This window comes from Electrona antarctica (assembly GCF_951216825.1).
Source record: "Electrona antarctica genome assembly, chromosome: 11".
Lineage (NCBI taxonomy): Eukaryota > Metazoa > Chordata > Actinopteri > Myctophiformes > Myctophidae > Electrona > Electrona antarctica.
In genome coordinates, this window is record NC_136792.1 from 3,264,415 (window position 1) to 3,285,248 (window position 20,834).

The 20,834-nt window shown below is 45.5% G+C and overlaps 1 protein-coding gene across 1 annotated transcript in view; it reads right to left on the bottom strand.

The window, feature by feature from the left end:
* Window positions 1-787: 787 nt before the first annotated feature.
* LOC306931820 (uncharacterized protein) overlaps window positions 788-20,834 on the bottom strand; it is a 36,818-nt gene continuing 16,771 nt past the window's right edge. The window contains exons 6-13 of the mRNA XM_079513434.1: window positions 15,268-15,336; window positions 13,439-13,495; window positions 11,147-11,308; window positions 8,616-8,678; window positions 7,909-8,082; window positions 6,855-6,905; window positions 4,552-4,669; window positions 788-2,968 (exon numbers count right to left, since the gene is read on the bottom strand). Coding sequence (XP_079369560.1) covers window positions 2,878-2,968; window positions 4,552-4,669; window positions 6,855-6,905; window positions 7,909-8,082; window positions 8,616-8,678; window positions 11,147-11,308; window positions 13,439-13,495; window positions 15,268-15,336 — 785 coding nt within the window. The 3' untranslated portion in view covers window positions 788-2,877. The remainder of the gene's footprint in view (window positions 2,969-4,551; window positions 4,670-6,854; window positions 6,906-7,908; window positions 8,083-8,615; window positions 8,679-11,146; window positions 11,309-13,438; window positions 13,496-15,267; window positions 15,337-20,834) is intronic.

A 20,834-nucleotide genomic window follows, 5' to 3' on the forward strand; every position in this document is an offset into this window, starting at 1 on the left:
ATTAAAAAACAGTTAAAAATATCAGCTCTACAAGCTCTCGTGCCGCACTGTGAGCTTGTAGAGCTGCTGTTTGAACAACACAAGGGAGAGGTAGATGGAGGGGAAAACAGTCACATCTCCGATCTCGTCTCGTGGTGCTTGTTTATGCAACTTGACGCATGCGATAAAGTATAAAGAGATAACATTTTCAGTTTTTTCGCCATGTTTTCAACTATGTGCCTATGTGTCGGTTTAGGGTGCTTTTTTTCCTGATCGTTCCTACTCTCACCTATGGTCATGAAGTGTGGGTCATGACCGAAAGAATAAGGTCACGAATACAAGCGGCCGAAATGAGTTTTTCTGGCTGGCATCTGCCTTAGAGATAGGGTGAGAAGTTCAGTCACGCAAGAGAGACTCGGAGTAGAGTCGCTGCTGGAAAGGAGCCAGCTTAGGTGGTTCGGGCATCTGGTTAGGATGCCTCTCGGGCGCCTCCCTAGGGAGGTCCTCGGCGCACGTCCCACTGGGAGGAGACCTCGGGGCAGACCAAGGCGCAGATGGAGGGATTACATTGACTCACTGGCCTTGGAACGTCTCGGGATCCCCCAGGAGGAAGTCACTAATGTTGCCCTGGAGAGGGACGTCGGGAACACTCTGGTGGAGCTGTTGCCCCAGCGACCAGACTACGGATAAGCAGTTGAAGATGGATGGATGAAAATATGTGAAATGGGACATAAAATAAGCACTTTAGGTACTACAGATTAGTGATCTAGTAGTTATTAAATGAGTTAGTTAAAAAAAAAAACACGTGTCACGTTTTCTTGATTTTATTGATGATTGTCATAAACTATCACTTCAGTAGTGCAACATCTCACGATACAAAGAAGAGTAAAGCCAAACTGAATTTGATTTGTTTTCATTCATGTTCCAATGCTCGATGCCAAAGGCACAAGGAAGTCGTTAATCGCGATGATCTGTGTGACAATTAATCATGTGTGATCGTGTGCTCTCTCTCTCTCTCTCTGCGACTTACAGTGTAAAATATAGTGTGATTAAAAACAAAACAAAAACAGCCTTCACCTGGAGGAGTGGAACATTAAATACATAAAAAAGAGAAAATATTATTTTTTTTGACAGTAACTGGTATACATTTACATAAATCCCCTTCATCATCGTCTTTGACAGAAAACTGGTAACACAATATATATATAAATCAACTTCATTTTGGTCGGAGTGTTTTGGGTTCTCAACACACGGGGCAGGGCCTGCCACGGGGGTCTTGTGTGAATTATTCAGGGTGTGCAAAATGGAACTGCGATTTAAATGTAAAAAAAAACGTACAGATTATCTCTCGTATGGCGGGAATTGAACGGTCAAAATGCTTAAGAATCAACAGCGAACTGAATGATGACGTTGCGGTTCACTCCCACGCCTCAGTAACAGTCAGTTAAAGACATCCAGTAGAAGTCATTTTACACTTGGTTGCAATGCTGAAAATAGCTTGTAGCCGATCTACAAGCTCACGTGTCGTGTTGCGACGCGTTGTGAGCTTGTAGATCGGCTATTTTCAGCAAGTGTAAAATCAGTCATTACGACGGCATCAAGGCCTGCCAAAACACATTTTTAAAGTTTTTTAAAAGTTTACAAAAATGTAACTGGGTGGGTGGACAAAATTAAAACAATCAATCAAACAAAAAGTATAAAACAATGCTTAAGTGATTAAAACAAGTATGCCGTTTACACTTATCACGGCATTACGATATCTAGCCCCATATCAAGCTATCAATATAATATCAATGTGTTTATTTGTTCATTTACGATCAGCTACAAATCTAGTGTGCTTAACCCCTTCAAACTTTTGTTGCATAAATCAGTGGTATTGAACACCCTTTACGTCGTATATTGTGTATTGGTTGAAACAATATCGAACCAATGAAAAGTAGTAAAAAGCACTTCGGACAAAACCTCTCAACTCCATTGGACCCTCAATCTGTCTGCTAAAGCAGCCAACTCCACCACCTCTCCCTCTATCATGGAAGTAATTGACAATATAAAAAGTCACAACACCAACTTTGATGAGGCAGTATTGCATCGTTTTAAAATATAAGGTTTTCTTAATTTCCTAAAAAAAAAAAATTGCTGTCAAAATCAACAGATGTCTCTTACAGGTAAAAGTAGTCTTTACAAAACAAATATGAGTTTAGAGGACTCAACAGTTGAGTTATGGAGGAACATACAGTATTTCAAATGAAGGAGTGACCACACTCTGCTTAAATCGTAGCCAACATTCTAAATCACCCAATCCTCCCTAAAATTAAATTCACAAGACGTCCGGGCAGATCACACAAATCACACCCTCGTGGCTGATTCACACTTTGCGGTGCGACGGTGTCTCGCGTAAAAAAAAAATAGCCCATCTCCAAGCTCACGACGCACCGGCGACGCATTAGTGAGCGTGGAGATTTGGCACACCGCTGGCGTCGTTTTTCGTGCGGTTACTTCGTGCCCAAAAAGACATCAGAATCTGCGATGGGAACGGGTGTCGTGAAATATTCGTGCCTCTAGTGTGCAAAAAAAAAAGAAAAACATGAACCCATTTGGACCCGAAGTCGCCATAGCTTTTAACCACTTTAACAATTATTCTAAAAAACTTTAGCTGTTGAAAAATATCAGATCTACAAGCTCATAGCGCTATGAGCTTGTAGATCTGCTGTTTTTGAAGGAAAAAAAACAGCCAAATACAGATAATGTCAGGATCAGAAGACATTTTGTAGAATACGGGCTCAGGTCTAAATGGGGTAAACTGGACATCGTTTGTGGCGTTCTTTGAGACAGTTGGTCAGAGGACTAACATGTGAATGGTGGGGGGGGGGGGGGGGGGGGGTTCAGGGGGGTTGGAGTTTAGGCCTTGCCCACCACGGGGCTCCCAGGGGCCGAGATAGACTCCATGGAGGACTGCTCATCTGACTCCGGAATCAACTCCTCCTTATCACTGTATGTGTGTGTGAGGGGGGGGGGAAGAGAGAGAGAGAGGTTATTCATTTGTGGGGGGGGAAAAGAGCATTTGTTGGCATTTCAAAGTGAACATTTGTTTTGTGCGCGCGCATGCGTGTATGGCTGCATGTGTTTGGCGCGACAGTCCTACAGTCATGAGTCCGACACCCTACCCCCAAAACCCAACTCTAAACCTAAAGACTGGCCGGTTGAGACTGAGGTTAGGGTTAGATTTAGCCGTTACGGACAATGACTGGCAACAACGTCAGTATGTGGGAAAGCCAGTATGTGTCCATCCTGGCTGCATTGAACGGCTGATGACGGACATTAACACCCCGGACACCCGGGGGTATTTGTAACCATGACAATCAGAGCGCCCAGCGATTTGCAGCTACGGAGCCCTTTTCAAGGATGTGGCTGAAGTAGCTAGATGTAGCCAAAACACCCCCCGAGGCGATCGACAACAACGGGAGGTAGGATTAATTCTAACGCGACTAGCGACGGGACCGGGATGGGCCGTCAAAAACATAATCTTTGCTTAGAATTGGACGGATTGATTTAGATCAAGAGTTATTCACGTTTGAAGAGTTAGGTCACATTCTCACCTAATACTTCGGTAGACTCGATGCGAATGGGAGGAGAATTGGGACTTCTTGCATTTTTTATTTACTGCGGTTTGCCTTCATACTGTCATCCGCAGCAATTGGAAACGCAGCAGGGGGGACCTTTATCAATGTGTTCCATTCATAAACTAGCCTACACAGTGAAATCTATGGTGATACAATTATACTCATAACGTGCATGTGTCGTGCCGTCTGGGACTGGACCCCCCCCCCCTCTCCCTCTCTCTCTCTCTCTCTCTCTCACTCCATGTTTACGGCACGCACAGACAGACAGAATATTCTCTAGGCTATAATACACTGCAGTGTTTTTATGTGTTTCCTTAAGCAATTGATTAATGTACTCGTCCTCATTTCGATCAGGGCTTCAGTCTGCTCATTCGACCACGTCTATCCACGGTAGCGGGACATCTTTGCGCTGCGTAAAATATGCCTTCTCCGTCTCCAACTGTGTTCAGCTCCTCACCCGCCACATTGTTTGCTTCATTTCCTTTATTTACTGCGGATTGCATTCACACCTGCACAGAATCGTAATCTAGTGCGATTGGAAGCGAAGCGAAACCCCCGTTTTTGCTCGGAGTAGAATGCGGTTCGTTGATACGCATTAGATTTCGAATGAGCTTTCACACCTGCCAAACGAAGTGCACTTTCTGACAATGCGCAGCAGGATTCGTTTTAATCGCAGCAAAGCTCTCTGGTGTGAATGTCACCTTATTCACGTTTGAAGATTTTTCCTCTCATGCACTAAAATGGAGGGGGACCACTTTTGGATGACGTCCCAACCGGAAATGACATCAACTGTTGCCCAACAGGGCGCTCCCAGCCTGTGGAGCGGTGCGCTCGGTTATGATATCAATAAAGTTCCGTCCTGTGATTAATCTCCGTCCTGAGCAAATGGAGCTAACTATCTCTAATTGAGCTAGGTACCCCTTGGAACTCCCTCAAGTACCCCTAGGTTTACCTGACGGTGGAGGCGCGGCGGGGCAGGGCGGTGTATCGGGAGCGTCTCAGGGTGATCACCACCAGGACGGCCAGCAGCAGAGCAGACATCACCGCCAGGGTGGCCACCAGGAAGAACGCTGTGGAGACACAGGACCACACGTTAAGACATGACTAACAGGCAGGCAGGCAGGCAGGCAGACAGACATCCACCTTAGAGTGACCAAGCCTGGCTAATAAGCCAGACTAATATCACACAACACTGTCGCGGTATATTAGTCTGGGCTGGCTCCACTTGATTTAATTTCCCGGGGGGCGGGTTCAAACATTTTCTCTTTGACGCAATTGGGTCAGAGCTACTGTCAGTCAAAAGTCTCAAGCATTGAACGTCACTGTACCAAAGCCCGCCCATATTGCATACCGTGTCCCGATTGGCCCGACCTGTTATCGGTTGTAGGAAAGAGGCGTGTTACTGAGCCTCGCCAGACCGTAATCAGCTGGCAGGCAATTTTTTTTTTGCCAACGGCTGATTCGGTCTGGTTTATTAACCAGGCTAAGAGTGACCACCTCCAAAACGAGCCCAATGAGGGACAGGTGGTAGATCCAGTTTTGCCGGACAATGCAGGGCGCGTGCCATCATTAATGATGTAATGACGTTTTCATATTTCTCAAGGTGCACTAATGATGTAATATATATTCATATTTCATATTGCAAATAAGAACGGGATAAATGGACGTTCAGTTTCCGATCATTTCCACTCACACAATCAGTGTTGTGTTCGTCGACTAAAACCAAGACGAAAAATGTTCGTCGACTACCCTTTTTCACTGACTAAAACTAAATAAAAACAAAATAAAAACGAATATATGATGACTAAAACTATGACTATTTAGTTTTAGTCAGTGTTGACAATTTTGTCAACAAATAAAAACTAGACTAAAATGTTAGGGAGGGACTAGTGGACAAGAGATCCAGTTTTATGCTTATGACATTTAGTCGACTAAAACTGGACTAACACTAGAACATTCCAGGTGACTAAAATGGGACTAAAACTAAATGAAAATGATTCAAAAGACCATGACTAAAATCAAAATGTACTGTCAAATACAACACTGCCACTCACACATACAGTACATGAACACACAAAAACAAACAGCTTTCTGATTCCGACTTGATTCGTGGGACATTGTTCTGATTGTGCGGGACAGACGGTCCAATTTCGGGGACGGTCCTTCAAGATGCGGGGCGGGTGGTGACCCTAGTCCAGTGGTTCCCAAACTTGTTCATGTCAAGGACCCCCAAAATGACACTAATTAGGCCGCGGACTCCCCATTTGAAAATATATGCCAAGGAACCCCATAAGAGAAGATTTTTACGGCTCTAGCAGTGATTCTCAACCATTTTAATTTCAAGGACCCCCAGGTTTGACCTGAATTAGGCTACGGTCCTCTATGTCAGGGGTTCTCAACGCGTGGGTCGCGACCCCTCAGGGGGTCGCCAAATAATTTTGGGGGGTCCCCAAATTATTAAAAATTGCAACTATTTTGCAACTGAATGGCTGGAAAGTGGAAATGAAGAGTTTACATAGTACACAGTACATGCATACACCTTCCCTAATGATTATATGTGGTTTCAGTATTTATTTATGGTGTATTGTCTCCATTATAGAGCGTTGCAGTCCCGCCTCCTACCCTGGACCAGGAAATGAAACCCAATGCATTATTCTCATAGACATTTCTTAAAGTATTTATTTAAAGACGGTTACGCCGCGGACAAAGCCAACTCGAGTCGTGACAACTCATGACAACACAAACAATATTTTGGACCAAACAAATAATTAGAAAGAAGAAAAAAACGGCAGGTTACAACACTTGTTTTGTTGTTTTTCTTCTTTGTAATTATTTGTTTGGTCCAAAATATTGTTTGTGTTGTCATGAGTTGTCACGACTCGAGTTGGCTTTGTCCGCGGCGTAACCGTCTTTAAATAAATACTTTAAGAAATGTCTATGAGAATAATGCATTGGGTTTCATTTCCTGGTCCAGGGTAGGAGGCGGGACTGCGACGCTCTATTAAGGTTATTGTAGCAGTCAATTTATATTGGGGGTCGAGAGGGGGCGGGCGGGGGTCCCGAGACATTGCCAAAGCATTTCCGGGGGTCCCCGGCCAAAAACGTTGCGAACCCCTGCTCTATGTAATGGCATGTCTATCTCTCAATGTATACCTCAATGTATATTGTAAAATCAAAGTTATTTTAACTCTGAGAGTGTACAAATGGACCCCACTTTGGGAACCACTGCCCTAGTTTACATTGTAATATTTGTACCTGCTGTGCCTCTGGTGCGTGGCCTGGGTTGTCCTCGCTCGCCAAAGTTACCTGGAGACAACCGAGACACGATGTCAGCAACAATAAGAGCGCCACAATTCACCCAGAGCCATCTAATAGAAGTAGTTGCGATATTGAGGGGGCAGAAAACAGCCTGGTCACATGGTTCATGTACTACTCGCGCGAGTCCATAGGGTGCTAAGGTTAAACTCATGCATACAAACCCATTTTGACCTGAGATCAGATTCTAAAAATGTCTTCTACATCCTGACAGTTTTCTGAAAAAGCTATGTTTCTATGTCAGTCGTTCTTCGATTTTTCAAAAATAGCAGACCTACAAGCTCGTAGCGCGCCACTCGGTGGCGCGCTACGAGCTTGTAGATCTGCTATTTTTCAATAGCTAAAGCATAACATAATGCCAACACCAAAACGGGTTCCCGCCCAAAATGGGTTAATGAATTTTAACAAATACTGTACACTTTTTTGAAAAGGTTCTTCCTCCTTATATTATAATAATACCTGATGATCATGTTTTAGGGTGGGGGGAAAAAAATCGCGGCACTCCATCTTTAAGACATGCAAAGTTTGCAAACCCCTTGACTCCTTCAAAACCACTCTCAAAGGGCACCTACGGACGGCTGCAATTCAAAACTGCCCGCGGTAAAATCTGAATCCCCCCACCCACCCCTTTTCCCCCCTCACTGTATATGTTTTTCCCCGCATTTTACCTCCTCTATGATGATTTCCTGTTTTTGGCTATATAGAAGAGTATATTTGTGTACGTCTCTAAATGTTATTATGAATTGAACATGGTGGACCCTCTTGTAAACAAGTGAAATGCTGCATGGTGTCGTCCACAGTTAACACCCCGATCGCCCAGGGCGAAGTTCACCGTCTTTTCAACTAGTAACACCCAGCGCTATGATTTAATGGATTAAATAACCCTGGGCAATCGGAGTGTTAACAGTCTTGTATTGAGTTGTACTAGAAATCAAATGTACTGTAATTCTCCAAAATGTTAATAAATACTTCAATCAATCAATAAATCAATCACCTTTGGTCCCGGCGGCGCAGCGGTCCATGCAATCCTCTGAGGTCAGGTAGCGGTTGTTGTTGCCGCGGCAACCGCCGTACACAAAGGGTCGGCATGACCCGGAGTCTGCATGGAAGTAGAACTGAGGGAAGTAGGCCCTGCACGGGCCAGAGTCTGACGCACTGAGGCAGAACTCTGAGAGAGAGAGAGAGAGAGAGAGGGGGAGAGAGAGAGGTTTAGTACGCCCTGCACGGGCCAGAGTCTGACGCACTGAGGCAGAACTCTGAGAGAGAGGGAGAGAGAGAGGTTTAGTACGCCCTGCACGGGCCAGAGTCTGACGCACTGAGGCAGAACTCTGAGAGAGAGAGAGGGGGAGAGAGAGAGGTTTAGTACGCCCTGCACGGGCCAGAGTCTGACGCACTGAGGCAGAACTCTGAGAGAGAGAGAGAGAGAGAGAGAGAGAGAGAGAGAGAGAGAGAGAGAGGTTTAGTACGCCCTGCACGGGCCAGAGTCCGACGCACTGAGGCAGAACTCTGAGAGAGAGAGAGAATTGCACATCAGGAGCAATTTGGGGTTCAGAGTCTTGCTCAAGGACACTTCGACACCAACTCTGGGGGAGCCCGGGTTCGAACTGAGAACCTTGCGGTTACCATCCGGCCACTCTACCCCTGAACCACCGCCGCGGCGGTTAAGTAAAACATTTGAGGGTTTTTTTCCCCCACACTGACCTGCATAGTTGTCAGCATCTTCTCGGGGGGGTAGGACCTTTCTGGAGGAGGGAACCACCGTCACTGGAGGAGAGGAGAGGAGAGGAGAGGAGAGGAGAGGAGAGGAGAGGAGAGGAGAGGAGAGGAGAGGAGAGCGTTAAGACCATGGGGTCCGCAAACACTGGGCCGGGACCCATTTGTGGGTTGGGGACACGTTTCCATGGGGCGATAGTCCCTCCTATGTCCAGCTTTCGGTGTGTGTAACCCACATTTTGTCCTAACACAAATATTAAAATAATAACCAAAAGAAAATTCATTTTTTTCTCCAATAATTTCATCAAAGAAAAATCAATACATTTCTTACATTTGAAACAAATTATAATAATTAAGGAGTATAGTGAAAATAGCCATAACACCACGAGCTTGTAGATCTGTTATTTTCACTAGTTTGGGTCCCAGGGCAAAGCTTGTAGATCTGTTATTGTCACTAGTTTGGGTCCCAGGGCTTGTAGATCTGTTATTGTCACTAGTTTGGGTCCCAGGGCAAAGCTTGTAGATCTGTTATTGTCACTAGTTTGGGTCCCAGGGCAAAGCTTGTAGATCTGTTATTTTCACTAGTTTGGGTCCCAGGGCAAAGCTTGTAGATCTGTTATTGTCACTAGTTTGGGTCCCAGGGCAAAGCTTGTAGATCTGTTATTTTCACTAGTTTGGGTCCCAGGGCAAAGCTTGTAGATCTGTTATTGTCACTAGTTTGGGTCCCAGGGCTTGTAGATCTGTTATTGTCACTAGTTTGGGTCCCAGGGCAAAGCTTATAGATCTGTTATTGTCACTAGTTTGGGTCCCAGGGCAAAGCTTGTAGATCTGTTATTTTCACTAGTTTGGGTCCCAGGGCAAAGCTTGTAGATCTGTTATTTTCACTAGTTTGGGTCCCAGGGCAAAGCTTGTAGATCTGTTATTTTCACTAGTTTGGGTCCCAGGGCAAAGCTTGTAGATCTGTTATTGTCACTAGTTTGGGTCCCAGGGCTTGTAGATCTGTTATTGTCACTAGTTTGGGTCCCAGGGCAAAGCTTATAGATCTGTTATTGTCACTAGTTTGGGTCCCAGGGCAAAGCTTGTAGATCTGTTATTTTCACTAGTTTGGGTCCCAGGGCAAAGCTTGTAGATCTGTTATTTTCACTAGTTTGGGTCCCAGGGCAAAGCTTGTAGATCTGTTATTTTCACTAGTTTGGGTCCCAGGGCAAACGTCTAATTTATTTTTTTGGTCTTGAGCTAAAAGGTTTGGGAACCACTGTGTTAGATACACAGACAGGCAGGCAGGGAGACAGACAGACAAGAGGGGTTGACAGACAGACAGACAGACAGACGCATATAACCAGACAGACAGACAGACAGACAGACAGACAGGTGCATATAACTAGACAGACAGACAGACCTGTGCATATAACCAGACAGACAGACAGACCTGTGCATATAACTAGACAGACAGACAGACCTGTGCATATAACCAAACAGACAGACAGACAGACCTGTGCATATAACCAGACAGACAGACAGTCAAGAGGGGTTGACAGACAGACAGACCTGTGCATATAACTAGACAGACAGACAGACCTGTGCATATAACCAGACAGACAGACCTGTGCATATAACCAGACAAACAGACAGACCTGTGCATATAACTAGACAGACAGACCTGTGCATATAACCAGACAAACAGACAGACCTGTGCATATAACTAGACAGACAGACAGACCTGTGCATATAACCAGACAGACAGACCTGTGCAGACAGACAGACAGACCTGTGCATATAACCAGACAGACAGACCTGTGCATATAACCAGACAGACAGACAGACAGACCTGTGCATATAACTAGACAGACAGACAGACAGGTGCATATAACCAGACAGACCTGTGCATATAACTAGACAGACAGACAGACCTGTGCATATAACCAGACAGACAGACCTGTGCATATAACTAGACAGACAGACAGACCTGTGCATATAACTAGACAGACAGACAGACCTGTGCATATAACCAGACAGACAGACAGACCTGTGCATATAACCAGACAGACAGACAGACAGACAGACAGACAGACAGACAGACAGACAGACAGGTGCATATAACCAGACAGACAGACAGACAGACAGGTGCAGATAACCAGACAGACAGACAGACAGACCTGTGCAGATAACCAGACAGACCTGTGCAGCAGACAGACAGACAGACCTATGCAGATAACCAGACAGACAGACCTGTGCGACAGACAGACAGACAGACAGACCTGTGCAGATAACCAGACAGACAGACAGACAGACAGACAGACCTGTGCAGTTAACCAGACAGACAGACAGACAGACCTGTGCAACAGACAGACAGACAGACCTGTGCGACAGACAGACAGACAGACAGACAGACAGACAGACAGACAGACAGACAGACAGACAGACAGACCTGTGCAGTTAACCAGACAGACAGACAGACAGACAGACAGACAGACCTGTGCAACAGACAGACAGACAGACAGACAGACAGACAGACAGACCTGTGCAGGTAGCCGTGCAGCTCTCCTGGTTCTCGTAGTTGTTCTTGTTGCCGCGGCAGCCGCCGAAGATGAATGATTGACAGGCGCCGGCGCCGGCGTTGTAGAACCAGTGCTTCATGGAGGCGCGGCACGGACCCGCCTCTGGCGCCGCCTCGCAACGATCTGATTGGACCACACACAGGGGGGGGGGGGAGGAGCCGTCATTCAAATGAGTTCAAGTTTGTGCTCGCGTTCATTTACGTCAGGGGTTCTCAACGTTTTTGGCCAGGGACCCCCGGAAATGCTTTGGCAATGTCTCGGGACCCCCGCCCCGCCCCCTCCCGACCCCCAATATAAATTGACTGCTACAATAACCTTAAACCATTTTGGGCGGGAACCCCTTTTGGTGTTTTAAGCATTGTTATAATTTAGCTATTGAAAAATAGCAGATCTACAAGCTCGTAGCGCGCCACCGAGTGGCGCGCTACGAGCTTGTAGGTCTGCTATTTTTGAAAAATCGTGAAAATAAAAAATAAATAATTTGGGGACCCCCTAAAATAATTTGGCGACCCCCCGAGGGGTCGCGACCCACGGGTTGAGAACCCCTGATTTACGTCAGTGGTTCCCAAACTTGTTCACGTCAAGGACGCCTAATTGACACTAATTAGCCCCAACACCAAAAAGCCCATTTGAAAAGATATGCCAGGGACATGTATATAGACAGATATGCCCCGCCCATAAGAGAAGATTTTTACGGCTTTAGCAGTGATTCTCAACCCGTTGAATTTCAAGGACCGTCAGTTTGATAGCCTATGCATATTAATCTACGGACCCCCATTTAATGGCATTTCTATCTCTGGGACCACAATTGAGTACCACAGACGAATAACAGTCTAAGTCCACACTATTGATCCATAATATATAAATGATAGATAAGGGTTCAGGACACCGAGGCCTTTTCGTGGAGGGGTCAGTCTGAAATTTGGACTTAAGACTGTTTTTCGTCTGTGGTACTCAATTTATATTTTAAAATCAATGTTAATTTAACTCTGAGAATGTACAAATGGTTCCATTTGGACACTATTATTATTATTATTATCTATTATACATTTGAAAACATGTGCCCAAGCCCAGGAAAGGAACATAAAGTCACCAGCTACTACGTCACTGACACGCTGCAACACGCTGCAACACACACTGCAACAACACACTAACACGACACAGCCTTACCCTCCGCGTCGATCCACGGCTATCTCCTCATGTCGCGCCGCACGGCCACACTCAACGACACCCGCGTAAAAACTGTCATTGCACTGACACTACAGCCGCCTCCCGTCCAGACTCACAAACAACATCAATATCAATAATAAACACAAACACGCCACAAGCACCGACACCCCCGCCTAATTTGTTGCCAGGTCTATGAAAACAAGCCCAGAAAAAATGCCATTCAACACGCTACTTACAACTCGCTTACAATTCGCGGACCTGGCAACACTGCATCCTGTTTTCCCATTGGCTACGGTTGCTACAACACGCATTTGCACTGCATCTTGGGAGCAACACAGCTTAATGTAGGGGTCACCGATTGCTGTGCTACATCCCCCTCATGTTCTCACCACCCCGTTCGGCTACACCACACACACTAACCTACACCATTCTCCACATGCAACACAGGGCCCTTATTGGCTAGCCCCCTCACATGGCGATCCCCACGCAACAAAACACAGGCCAGCCACACACACACACCCACCCACACACAACGCCCACGTTCGGAAATATCGCACTGAGCGCACTGTGCAAACCTGCCGTGGTACAAGCGGGACAAACCGACGCGCATATATGGACACGAACAACAACAACAACAACACTACACGCACACGCGCGCGCACCAACAACACACAGCTACGTACAGTGTGTGTGCGTGCGTGCGTGCGCGGGGGGGGCATTTGGATCGCCTCGCGATGCAGCGAAAATGCCACTACACTACACAGGGCTCGACAGTGCGACTAGGTACTCGCATAAAAAATAAAATCTAATCAAAAACCTCATAAATTGAGGTTTGACGATATATTTCAAAAGATTTTTTCTTTTTAAAAGTAAAAATAATTGTATATTAAAGTTCTAAAGCAAACGGACTAAGCTCAGAAATTCCATTAAAAAAAAAGAATAAAAAGTCATGAAAATAGCCAATCTAGAAGCTCGCAACGCAGCGCGAAGCGACGCGTTTGCGAGCTTGTAGATCTGCCATCTCTTTGTCTCCTTTGTATGCTCAAAATATCCAACGTAGCAGTGAGCTGTGGTGATGCCTACCTGCAAAGTCCTCCTGGGACATCTCTGGGAGAGAGACCTTCTGATCCACTGTCACACCTAGAGAGAGAGAGAGAAATGGTGGACCCTTTTGTAAACAAGTGTAATGCAGTTTTTGTATTGACTTGCATTTTCGTTTGAAATGCACCCATTCTGCATACTGTGAAATAAAATAAAATTCAATCAATAGGGAATGCAAGGCTGACGTCACGGTAGGCTGTTACACCTACCGGCGCCATTTTGATTGTGATGGCTTACTACATATTAGATCTGCATCAAGTGTATATGGTTGGTGTTTGAGTGTTTAGTGCAAAGTGCTAGAGCTCTTTCAGTTCGCCAAAATGGGATGTATTAAGCCTACTTGACAATCATGTGAGTAGAATGTTGCAGTACCTGTTGTCAACCACTAGGTGTCCTACCAGACCACGGGATCTGCATGTCTCAACAGAGCATAGACCACGGTTTCCTACATTTTCAGCATGCAACCAGTGTTGTTTTTGACAGCAAATTTTGATTTGTTCTCTCCTCCACGTCAGTGCAGCCCATACCCGAGGCGGGGTTGGCGAAAGGGCCTTTCTGTGTGGACTTTGCATGTTCTCCCTGTGTCCCCTAGGGTAGGTACCCTCACATGTTCTCCCCGTGTCCCCTAGGGTAGGTACCCTCACATGTTCTCCGCGTGTCCCCTAGGGTAGGTACCCTCACATGTTCTCCCCGTGTCCCCTAGGGTAGGTACCCTCACATGTTCTCCCCGTGTCCCCTAGGGTAGGTACCCTCACATGTTCTCCGCGTGTCCCCTAGGGTAGGTACCCTCACATGTTCTCCCCGTGTCCCCTAGGGTAGGTACCCTCACATGTTCTCCCCGTGTCCCCTAGGGTAGGTACCCTCACATGTTCTCCCCGTGTCCCCTAGGGTAGGTACCCTCACATGTTCTCCCCGTGTCCCCTAGGGTAGGTACCCTCACATGTTCTCCCCGTGCCCCCTAGGGTAGGTACCCTCACATGTTCTCCCCGTGTCCCCTAGGGTAGGTACCCTCACATGTTCTCCCCGTGTCCCCTAGGGTAGGTACCCTCACATGTTCTCCCCGTGTCCCCTAGGGTAGGTACCCTCACATGTTCTCCCCGTGTCCCCTAGGGTAGGTACCCTCACATGTTCTCCCCGTGTCCCCTAGGGTAGGTACCCTCACATGTTCTCCCCGTGTCCCCTAGGGTAGGTACCCTCACATGTTCTCCCCGTGTCCCCTAGGGTAGGTACCCTCACATGTTCTCCCCGTGTCCCCTAGGGTAGGTACCCTCACATGTTCTCCCCGTGTCCCCTAGGGTAGGTACCCTCACATGTTCTCCCCGTGTCCCCTAGGGTAGGTACCCTCACATGTTCTCCCTGTGTCCCCTAGGGTAGGTACCATCACATGTTCTCCCCGTGTCCCCTAGCGTAGGTACCCTCACATGTTCTCCCCGTGTGCCCTAGGGTAGGTACCCTCACAAAAACATGGCGTAATCCTGGTCTCTAAACTACCTCCCCCTGGCCAGCCGGGGTGCCTGATGGAGGGGAAAGGAACTGGTGTGTTCCTTCCACACGCTATACGTCCGGCCGGGGAAACTCTCCCCTGTCAGGTGAAAAGAAGCAGCTTTGACTCCTCATGCATAGAAGGAAGCATGAGGTCAGTCCGCTGCCCCCCCCCCCCCCCCAGGTTGGCAGAGGAAGTGTAGCGCCCAGGATTACATTAGATAATTGACACTGGGTGAAAGAAAATGGGTTGCAAAAATCGTGGGGTAAAAATTATAGTAAAAAAAAATGTTTTTAAATGTGCAACAAAAGAAATACAAGTGTTTTACCTGTGGTTTTGGGTTCCTCTGCATGGTCCACCATCTCCCTGGCCTCTGCTTCTACAGCCTTCTCCCACACTAGAGAAAATAGACGTGTAAACAGAGCAGAAAGATGTCTGAGCAACACGGCACAACATCGCAAGCTTGTAGATCTGCCATTTTCAGTGAAAGCAGAATAAAGAACAGACCAAGTACAGTTTAAGTCGGGTCCGTTTCACTATAGAGACTATTCATCCATACAAACAAACCTTTATTTATTTTCGAGATACATTGAGGTTTCCCTCATTTGCAGTGTCGTCGAGATACAGTACAACATAATAATAATAATAACAACACTATGCACATGGCATCGTCGTACCCAGAAGTTGTGCGGGAACGCCTACAGAGAGGCAAAAAGTATTAAAATAATGTGGCCTCGACAGCCCATTACATCCAAACAGAAACAAAGTGGTGCACGTGCATACTCTCGATAGATATAGGGTCTAAGAAGTGGTGACATTGATACATTCCTAATATCAAAGCATTCTGAGGCACCCACTTGGAGAAAGCATTATATTTTAGAAAGAATACGTTTGAAATCATTTACTTTGTTTTGAAGTCATATTGCTCAGTCCTAACCACACACTTTACAGTGTTCAGTGGTTCCCGTTCTGTTGAGGCATTAACATTTTTGTTTGACCATGTTCCACAGATAAAATGACTAGAAAATAGCTTATCTGCAAGCTCACAACATGAGGCATTGGTGAGCTATTCGGCTATTTTCACAATAAATCTATTTCTTAAATTCAGCCGATGTTTGACCAGTTTATTTTCGTCTTATTTATTTTTATTTTTTTGTGTGTTGATTGCTTTTGATGCAGTCAACTGTTTGAGGTTTTACAAAAGGTCTTAAATGTCCTCAAATTGTCACTTTGGGGACCACCCCAAAATCATGTGGTGACCTTCCTGGGGGTCCCGCCCCACAGGTTCAGAACCAACTGGTTTACAGGACAACAATTGACCATATGCAGACCGCGGCCATCTTGCCATTGGAGTTTGGAAGCGCTCGCTTTCAGAAAAGCAACGTCCTGATGCTTCCTGCATTAGGTGCAAATTAAAAACGGGTACTACGCAGGGCTGTTGAGCGATTAATACCAACGAGCACTTCCAAACTCCAACACTTAAAATAATCATCTGCAAGGAGGAATAACTTGTCTACAGTGGACTCTATGAAACAAACACTTTGCAGATAGAAAGAGGATAATTCAAGCTTTTCGTACAGTTGCAATGTTGGTGAGTTTGAAGTCGTTTAACCCATTTTGGGCGGGAACCCCTTTTGGTGTTAGCATTATGTTTGGTGTTAGCATTATGTGCTAAATGCTTTAGCTATTGAAAAATAGCAGATCTACAAGCTCATACGAGCTTGTAGGTCTGCTATTTTTGAAAAATCAAAGAACGACTGACATAGAAACATAGCTTTTTCAGAAAACTGTCAGGATGTAGAAGACATTTTTAGAATCTGATCTCAGGTCAAAATGGGTTAATACAATCAGATGTATGGGCCAATTGCACCTAGCTGCCACCCTGCCATTAACTTAACACCCCGAGTGGCATAAACGGAGTTCTCCGTCCTATCAAATAGTAACGCCCAGCGCTCAGGACGGAGATTAACCCATTTAGGCACGACGTCAAAACAAATAAAAAAATGTCTTCTGAAAGAATATATATTCAAATATTTGTGCCGCATTTTCACGATTTTTCAAAAATAGCAGACCTACAAGCTCGTAGCGTGCCACTCGGTGGCACGCTATGAGCTTGTAGATCTGCTATTTTTCAATAGTTAAAGTATAACATAATGCTTAGTTAAAACACCAAAAGGGGTTCCCGCCCAGAACGGGTTAATAAAATGACGGAGATTTATTGATATCAAAACCGATCGCATCGCTCCACAGGCTGGGAGTGTCCGTTGGGCAACATTAAATGTCATTTCCGGTTGGGACGTCATCAAAAATGTTCCCCCCAAATTTTTGCCGATCAGATCGAAAATCTTAAAAACGTGAATAACTCTTGATCTAAATCATTCCATCCAATTCTAAGCAAAGATTATTTTTTAGACGGCCCATTGCGGTCCCGTCGCTAGTCGCGTTAGAATGAATCATAGCCTAGTCCTTCCATGCGCCAGAAGCGTACCTCCCAGCCCTGGCAGAGTAGTTCTGGAGTAGTTCTAACGTATTGTGTGGCCCTGGTTTTGCCCTAGTGGGACTGATTGAGGGTAGCTACTGGGACGTAAGTCGGGACTTGATCACCCCGGCTGGGTCACCCGAATGAGGGGTATGATGTTGGTAGACCCAAAACGCCGATGACCTCAGGATACATCACTGAGGATACGTCCCAGGTGCATCCATACGATGTATTTTTAGTTATACCTCCCGTTGTTGTCGATCGCCTCGGGAGTGTTTTGGCTACATCAAGCTACTTCAGCTACATCCGGGATAGCGCCTGGTGTGTCGCTAAATGTGCTTTTTTTTTAATCATTTGGGGACCCCCCCGAAATAATTTGGCGACCCACCGAGGGGTCACGACCCACGGGTTGAGAACCCCTGGTCTATACTCTAGTGTAGGAGGAGTGAGGTAGGCGTTGTACTTTATGGTCTATACTCTAGTGTAGGAGGAGTGAGGTAGGTGTTGTACTTTATGGTCTCTATACTCTAGTGTAGGAGGAGTGAGGTAGGTGTTGTACTTTATGGTCTCTATACTCTAGTGTAGGAGGAGTGAGGTAGGTGTTGTACTTTATGGTCTATACTCTAGTGTAGGAGGAGTGAGGTAGGTGTTGTACTTTATGGTCTATACTCTAGTGTAGGAGGAGTGAGGTAGGTGTTGTACTTTATGGTCTATACTCTAGTGTAGGAGGAGTGAGGTAGGTGTTGTACTTTATGGTCTATACTCTAGTGTAGGAGGAGTGAGGTAGGTGTTGTACTTTATGGTCTATACTCTAGTGTAGGAGGAGTGAGGTAGGTGTTGTACTTTATGGTCTATACTCTAGTGTAGGAGGAGTGAGGTAGGTGTTGTACTTTATGGTCTGTACTCTAGTGTAGAAGGAGTGAGGTAGGTGTTGTACTTTATGGTCTCTATACTCTAGTGTAGGAGGAGTGAGGTAGGTGTTGTACTTTATGGTCTATACTCTAGTGTAGGAGGAGTGAGGTAGGTGTTGTACTTTATGGTCTATACTCTAGTGTAGGAGGAGTGAGGTAGGTGTTGTACTTTATGGTCTATACTCTAGTGTAGGAGGAGTGAGGTAGGTGTTGTACTTTATGGTCTATACTCTAGTGTAGGAGGAGTGAGGTAGGTGTTGTACTTTATGGTCTCTATACTCTAGTGTAGGAGGAGTGAGGTAGGTGTTGTACTTTATGGTCTCTATACTCTAGTGTAGAAGGAGTGAGGTAGGTGTTGTACTTTATGGTCTATACTCTAGTGTAGGAGGAGTGAGGTAGGTGTTGTACTTTATGGTCTATACTCTAGTGTAGGAGGAGTGAGGTAGGTGTTGTACTTTATGGTCTCTATACTCTAGTGTAGGAGGAGTGAGGTAGGTGTTGTACTTTATGGTCTATACTCTAGTGTAGGAGGAGTGAGGTAGGTGTTGTACTTTATGGTCTATACTCTAGTGTAGAAGGAGTGAGGTAGGTGTTGTACTTTATGGTCTCTATACTCTAGTGTAGGAGGAGTGAGGTAGGTGTTGTACTTTATGGTCTATACTCTAGTGTAGGAGGAGTGAGGTAGGTGTTGTACTTTATGGTCTATACTCTAGTGTAGAAGGAGTGAGGTAGGTGTTGTACTTTATGGTCTATACTCTAGTGTAGAAGGAGTGAGGTAGGTGTTGTACTTTATGGTCTATACTCTAGTGTAGAAGGAGTGAGGTAGGTGTTGTACTTTATGGTCTATACTCTAGTGTAGAAGGAGTGAGGTAGGTGTTGTACTTTATGGTCTATACTCTAGTGTAGGAGGAGTGAGGTAGGTGTTGTACTTTATGGTCTATACTCTAGTGTAGGAGGAGTGAGGTAGGTGTTGTACTTTATGGTCTCTATACTCTAGTGTAGGAGGAGTGAGGTAGGTGTTGTACTTTATGGTCTGTACTCTAGTGTAGGAGGAGTGAGGTAGGTGTTGTACTTTATGGTCTATACTCTAGTGTAGAAGGAGTGAGGTAGGTGTTGTACTTTATGGTCTATACTCTAGTGTAGGAGGAGTGAGGTAGGTGTTGTACTTTATGGTCTATACTCTAGTGTAGAAGGAGTGAGGTAGGTGTTGTACTTTATGGTCTCTATACTCTAGTGTAGGAGGAGTGAGGTAGGTGTTGTACTTTATGGTCTATACTCTAGTGTAGAAGGAGTGAGGTAGGTGTTGTACTTTATGGTCTCTATACTCTAGTGTAGGAGGAGTGAGGTAGGTGTTGTACTTTATGGTCTATACTCTAGTGTAGGAGGAGTGAGGTAGGTGTTGTACTTTATGGTCTATACTCTAGTGTAGGAGGAGTGAGGTAGGTGTTGTACTTTATGGTCTATACTCTAGTGTAGGAGGAGTGAGGTAGGTGTTGTACTTTATGGTCTGTACTCTAGTGTAGGAGGAGTGAGGTAGGTGTTGTACTTTATGGTCTATACTCTAGTGTAGGAGGAGTGAGGTAGGTGTTGTACTTTATGGTCTGTACTCTAGTGTAGGAGGAGTGAGGTAGGTGTTGTACTTTATGGTCTATACTCTAGTGTAGGAGGAGTGAGGTAGGTGTTGTACTTTATGGTCTATACTCTAGTGTAGGAGGAGTGAGGTAGGTGTTGTACTTTATGGTCTATACTCTAGTGTAGGAGGAGTGAGGTAGGCGTTGTACTTTATGGTCTATACTCTAGTGTAGGAGGAGTGAGGTAGGTGTTGTACTTTATGGTCTCTATACTCTAGTGTAGGAGGAGTGAGGTAGGTGTTGTACTTTATGGTCTATACTCTAGTGTAGGAGGAGTGAGGTAGGTGTTGTACTTTATGGTCTATACTCTAGTGTAGGAGGAGTGAGGTAGGTGTTGTACTTTATGGTCTCTATACTCTAGTGTAGGAGGAGTGAGGTAGGTGTTGTACTTTATGGTCTATACTCTAGTGTAGGAGGAGTGAGGTAGGTGTTGTACTTTATGGTCTATACTCTAGTGTAGGAGGAGTGAGGTAGGTGTTGTACTTTATGGTCTATACTCTAGTGTAGGAGGAGTGAGGTAGGTGTTGTACTTTATGGTCTATACTCTAGTGTAGGAGGAGTGAGGTAGGTGTTGTACTTTATGGTCTCTATACTCTAGTGTAGGAGGAGTGAGGTAGGTGTTGTACTTTATGGTCTATACTCTAGTGTAGGAGGAGTGAGGTAGGTGTTGTACTTTATGGTCTATACTCTAGTGTACGAGGAGTGAGGTAGGTGTTGTACTTTATGGTCTATACTCTAGTGTAGGAGGAGTGAGGTAGGTGTTGTACTTTATGGTCTGTACTCTAGTGTAGAAGGAGTGAGGTAGGTGTTGTACTTTATGGTCTATACTCTAGTGTAGGAGGAGTGAGGTAGGTGTTGTACTTTATGGTCTCTA